The sequence below is a fragment of the Eretmochelys imbricata genome, chromosome 2, assembly GCF_965152235.1.
Source record: "Eretmochelys imbricata isolate rEreImb1 chromosome 2, rEreImb1.hap1, whole genome shotgun sequence".
Classification (NCBI taxonomy): domain Eukaryota; kingdom Metazoa; phylum Chordata; order Testudines; family Cheloniidae; genus Eretmochelys; species Eretmochelys imbricata.
In genome coordinates this window covers 208,139,627-208,145,626 of record NC_135573.1, presented here as the reverse complement: position 1 = coordinate 208,145,626, position 6,000 = coordinate 208,139,627, and the positions used below count along the sequence as shown (strand labels likewise).

At 44.0% G+C, this 6,000-nt stretch overlaps 2 protein-coding genes across 2 annotated transcripts in view; one reads left to right on the top strand and one right to left on the bottom strand.

Annotated features, from left to right (window-relative positions):
• Positions 1-451: 451 nt before the first annotated feature.
• The window catches only part of SPMIP4 (sperm microtubule inner protein 4), a 43,933-nt gene continuing 38,384 nt past the window's right edge, over positions 452-6,000 (bottom strand). The window contains exon 9 of the mRNA XM_077808741.1: positions 452-1,285. Within this exon, the coding sequence (XP_077664867.1) occupies positions 452-1,285 (834 nt within the window). The remainder of the gene's footprint in view (positions 1,286-6,000) is intronic.
• Positions 4,063-5,492, top strand: LOC144260655 (uncharacterized). The gene is made up of 2 exons (XM_077809338.1): positions 4,063-4,378; positions 4,950-5,492. The coding sequence occupies exons 1-2, from the start codon at positions 4,156-4,158 to the stop codon at positions 5,468-5,470; spliced, it is 744 nt and encodes a 247-aa protein (XP_077665464.1). The 5' UTR covers positions 4,063-4,155; the 3' UTR covers positions 5,471-5,492.

Genomic DNA, 6,000 nt, shown 5'->3' with positions numbered 1-6,000 from the left:
CTGCTCTATTTCTATCATATACTCAAAAGTCCTTTATAGTTTTCTCAACTATTTTTCCAACCACTGAGCTAATTCCCATAATCATCCTTAGACCTTATTTTAAAAACAGCTACTCTAGTGGCTCCTTGCAGTCCTTTGGTGGTTGTACTTAATGGCAAATTACACATTTGGCTTAGTGGCTTACCTATTAATTCTAGGGCTCCTTCACAACCGTTGGGTGAATGCAGTCCATCCCTGGGGATTCACTACAATTTATTTTTTGTGTTCCATCACCTTTGTTTTTTAAACAAAAGGTTTTGTGTCTCAGACTGTGGATGTTCTTTTCATTACTTTACCAGTAAAACAGAGGAAAATAGCCCAAAATATAAGCCACAAAACATCAGATCATAAATATAAGAAGAGGGATCGATTGGGTCTTTTTTTTTTTAATTTAAAGGGACAAAGGCACATGTCAGTTATAGAAATAAAATGAATTGAAGCCATAGAATGTGTGCCTCCTCCCTTCATGAATATTATCCCTGAGGTCTTTTGCTTCTCCTTTAATAGAATTATGAAAACGTTTGTGTGCTCCTGTTTTAGAAAAGGAATCCTGAAGCTCGAGTAATGATGTCTGAGGTCGAGGCACCCCAGAATTAGGAATCCATTCAGGCAGTGCCATGTTAGGTGGGTTGCCATCCAAATTCAAAGCATATTGGGTTTCCTCTTGATCATTGCACTCAGGTTGAAAATGTCCACCTTCTCCACCAGTTTGATTCTTTGGTACACCTGGCTTACAAAGACTAACTGGGTTGTGCCATACAATGTATTGGTCTAAATGGCTAGGTTTCAAATCTTCATAGTAAAGGGAATTCCAAGACGGTGTGGGAGAAGGGTCAGAGTCAGGTCTGACTGCAAGCTGCCTTCTGTACAAAGCTTCCATTTGCCATGTATCTGTGATTTTCTGAAATTTGTTTACTATACGTCTGTTATCCTGACTCTCATCCCTCTGGTAACATGCTTGAGGCAGATGAAGAGTCTGCAGTGAGTCCTCCTCCCTTTTCTTGGCTTCGTTTTCTGTATGTTTACATTGCTGATCCAGATTTGTCGCTGTTTTCCTATTGCTAAGTATCACGTCTGAGTAACTGGGTATGACAGCATGAACTGTGTACAAAACTGGAGGCACGCGGACATCTGAGGAATCCTGTTCTTGTAAAACTGATTCGTGGGGACGCCGACTTTGGAGGAAACGTGCAATGCGCCCTTCTAGGGGTCTCACTTGTGAGAGACTAGGCAGAAATGTTTCTTTCTGTGGGAGGCAAAAAAAAGGATTAGGGTTGGCATCTAAACCTGTGCATTTAACAAAGGAAAAGTGTCGTGGCTGGTGGTCCTGATCATTGGCTTACTCTGCCAAAAGGGTTCAAGTGTGAGTCTTCATCCACAGCCCCATACTTGGGGTGGTGCGGAGGCGTGCTGCCAGACATGGGCACAGAGTCAGGGGGAATATGACCACTGCTTCACCCTTTGAAAGTGAGCAGTTAGTGCCCTCCTGTAGACACGCCAACTCTGGTGGGCTAGGCGAGGAGCCTAGACTATGATCCCACCCCTGCCCAGAGCATATTGGAAGGCTAAACTCAGACCTTTTCCTTGGGAGAGGACAATAAATCTATTGTGCCCAGCATCTATGTACAGGACACAAATGGGAGGTGGCTTCTCCCACTTTCTGTGGTTACCATCCCTCCTATTTGTGATCTTATGACATCCACGTTGCAATACCAACAAATACTTATGTTAATGTATATTGTTTAGCTTCTTTTAATGTAATTTAGCAGTTGGAAACAATGAGGATCATTAAAACCATATGGCCAGCCAGCTCTCTGCAGACCATAGTTTGGAGAACCACTGATCTATCGTCATTATTAATTATTTGTATTGCGGTAGCACCAAGGAGCCTCAACTAAGTCAAAGCCCCATTATGCTAGACACTGTACAAACAGAGTAAATGACCATCCCTGCCTGGTACAGCTTGCAGTCTAAAAATTACTCAAATAACCCAAATGTTTTATTTCTGCTATTTATTTTAAAGTACTAATGTTGTTGGGACAAACAGGTCTGGCCCAGAGTGGACACAAGTTCTGAGGCCAGAGGGCAAGGAAAACTGACCTGTGTTTGAATTAATGAGAGCTGCCATTTTGGATTTTCTCGTCTAGAAGCAAGTTGTTGAAAATACACTTTTCAAGCCTCCTTTATACATCATAAAGAAGCAGAAAAAGGGCACAAACTATTTTTTTCCAGGTCACCTTTAAGAGAACTCAGCATCTTTTCTGTTTAAGATATGGGGTAAAATTATTATTATTTATTGATTACAACTATTTGCACTGTAAAAAAAAGAAAAACAAAAGACAGTGCAATCTACAAGTCGAAGCATGAAGGGGCATACGAATGTTAAGCATATCTGGCACGTGAATACCTTGCAATGCCAGCTACAACAGTGCTATGTGAATGTCTGTTCTCACTTTCAGGTGACAATGTTAATAAGTAGCAGAAAGGATTATTTCCTGTAAATGTAAACAAACTTTTTGTCTTAGCGATTGGCTGAACAAGAGGTAGGACTAAGTGGACTCGTAGACTCTAAAGTTTTACATTGTTTTGTTTTGAGTACAGTTATGCAAAAAAATAGTTATTCTAATTTGTAAGTTGCATTTTCATGATAACAGGTTTCAGATAACAGCCGTGTTAGTCTGTATTCGCAAAAATAAAAGGAGTACTTGTGGCACCTTAGAGACTAACGAAAGCTTATGCTCAAATAAATTGGTTAGTCTCTAAGGTGCCACAAGTACTCCTTTTATTTTCATGATAAAGAGATTGCATTACAGTATCTGTATGAGGTGAACTGAAAAATACTATTTTTTTGGTTATCTTTTTTAAAGTGCAAATATTTGAAATTAAAAAATAATACAAAGTGATCACTGTACACTTTGTATTCTGTGTTGTAATTGAAATCAATATATTTGAAAATGTAGAAAAACATCCAAAATATTTATAATAAATCTAAATTGGTATTCTGTTATTAACAGTGCGATTAAAACTTCAATTAATTGCAATTAATATTTTAATTGAGTTCATTTGTTTTGAGTTAATTGTTTGAAGTAACTGCAATTATCTGACAACCCTAAACATTTTCAAAAGCATCTAAGGATATGTCTTCACTCCTTAAATATTATCCTGTCTGAGCCCTAAGCATTTATGCAGGTGACTAACCTGTCCTGCTTCCTGCACTGCTGCAGTGACACTGTTATTTTTGGCATGCTAGCTCAGTCAAGACTAGTTTGTGTATGTCTGCCTTACCTCGTAATTACACTTCCAGATGCAGTATAGACATATGCTTTATCTAAAAGTACCATTTTTAAAAGTGACATAGCCACTTAGACATTTAAGTCCCATTGACTTTCACTTAGCCCTGGTCTACACTAGGAGTTGGTCGAATTTAGCAGCGTTGAATCAATTTAACCCTGCACTCGTCCACATGACGAAGCCCTTTTTTTCAACTTAAAGGGCTCTTAAAGGGCCCCCGACAAGGGGATTAGCGCTGAAATCGGCCTTGCCGGTCGAATTTGGGGTACTGTGGATGCCATTAGACGGTATTGCCCTCTGGGAGCTATCCCAGAGTTCTCCATTGTGACCGCTCTGGACAGCACTCTCAACTCAGATGCACTGGCCAGGTAGACAGGAAAAGGCCAGCGAACTTTTGAATTTCAATTTCCTGTTTGGCCAGTGTGGCAAGCTGCAGGTGAGTGCAGAGCTCATCAGCAGAGGTGACCGTGCAGAGCTCATCAGCAGAGGTGACCATGATGGAGTCCCAGAATTGCAAAAAAGCTCCAGCATGGACTGAACGGGAGGTACAGGATCTGATCGCTGTATGGGGAGAGGAATCCGTGCTATCGGAACTCCATTCCAGTTTTCGAAATGCCAAAACATTTGTCAGAATCTCCCAGGGCATGAAGGACAGAAGCCATAACAGGGACCTGAAGCAGTGCTGCGTGAAACTTAAGGATTCTGAGGCAAGCCTACCAGAAAACCAGAGAGGCAAATGGCCGCTCCAGGTCAGAGCCCCAAACATGCTGCTTCTATGATGAGCTGCATGCCATTTTAGGGGGTTCAGCCACCACTACCCCAGCCATGTTGTTTGACTCCTTCAATGGAGAGGGAGGCAACACGGAAGCAGGTTTTGGGGACGAGGAAGATGATGATGATGAAGTTGTAGATAGCTCACAGCAAGCAAGTGGAGAAACCGGTTTTCCTGACAGCCAGGAACTGTTTCTCACCCTGGACCTGGAGCCAGTACCCCCCGAACCCACCCAAGGCTGCCTCCCGGACCTGTCAGGTGGAGAAGGGACCTCTGGTGAGTGTACCTTTTAAAATAGTATACATGGTTTAAAAGAAAGCATGTTTAATGATTAATTTGCACTGGCATTTGCAGCTCTCCTGGATGTACGCCCAAAGCCTTTGCGGGGAGGGCAGCCTTATTCCGTCCACCATGGTAGGATACTTTACCACTCCAGACCAGTAGCACGTACTCTGGAATCATTGTAGAACAAAGCATTGCAGTGTATGTTTGCTGGCATTCAAACAACATCCGTTCTTTATCTCTCTGTGTTATCCTCAGGAGAGTGATATCATTCATGGTCACCTGGTTGAAATAGGGTGGTTTTCTTAAGGGGACATTCAGAGGTGCCCGTTCCTGCTGGGCTGTTTGCCTGTGGCTGAACAGAAATGTTCCCTGCTGTTAGCCACGGGGAAGGGGTGAGGGGCTACCCACGTGGTGGGGGGAGGCAAAATGCGACCTTGGAATGAAAGCACATGTGCTTTGAATGTAATGTTAACGGCAAGATTTACCGTGAAAGAGTGTACCCATTGTTCTATAAAATGTGTCTTTTTAAATACCACTGTCCCTTTTTTTCCCCCTCCACCAGCTGCATGTGTTTCAAGGATCACAGGATCTTCTCCTTCCCAGAGGCTAGTGAAGATTAGAAGGCGAAAAAAACGCACTCGTGATGAAATGTTCTCTGAGCTCATGCTGTCCTCCCACACTAACAGAGCACAGACGAATGCGTGGAGGCAGACAATGTCAGAGTGCAGGAAAGCACAAAATGACCGGGAGGAGAGGTGGTGGGCTGAAGAGAGTACGTGGCAGGCTGAAGAGAGGACTGAAGCTGAAAGGTGGCGGCAGTGTGATGGGAGGACTCAGGATTCAATGCTGAGGCTGCTGGAGGATCAAAGTAATATGCTCCAGCATATGGTTGAGCTGCAGGAAAAGCAGCTGGAGCACAGACAGCCACTACAGCCCCTGTGTAACCAACCGCCCTCCTCCCCAAGTTCCATAGCCTCCTCATCCAGACGCCCAAGAACGCGGTGGTGGGGCCTCCGGCCACCCAGCCACTCCACCCCAGAGGATTGCCCAAGCAACAGAAGGCTGGCATTCAATAAGTTTTAAACTTTTAAAGTGCTGTGTGGCCTTGTCCTTCCCTCCTCCACCACCCCTCCCGGTGCTTCTCTCCTTCACCATCCCTCCCAGGCTACCTTGGCAGTTATCCCCCTATTTGTGTGATGAATTAATAAAGAATGCATGAATGTGAAGCAACAATGACTTTATTGTCTCTGCAAGTGGTGATCGAAGGGAGAAGGGGAGGGCGGTTAGCTTACAGGGAAGTAGCGTGAACCAAGGGGCAGGAGGTTTCATCAAGGAGAAACAAACAGAACTTTCACACTGTAGCCTGGCCAGTCATGAAACTGGTCTTCAAAGCTTCTCTGATGCGCACCGCACCCTCCTGTGCTCTTCTAACCGCCCTGGTGTCGGGCTGCGCGTAACCAGCAGCCAGGCAATTTGCCTCAACCTCCCACCCCACCATAAACGTCTCCCCCTTACTTTCACAGATATTGTGAAGTACACAGCAAGCAGTAATAACAGTGGGAATATTGGTTTTGCTGAGGTCTAACCGAGTCAGTAAACTGCACCAGCGCGCT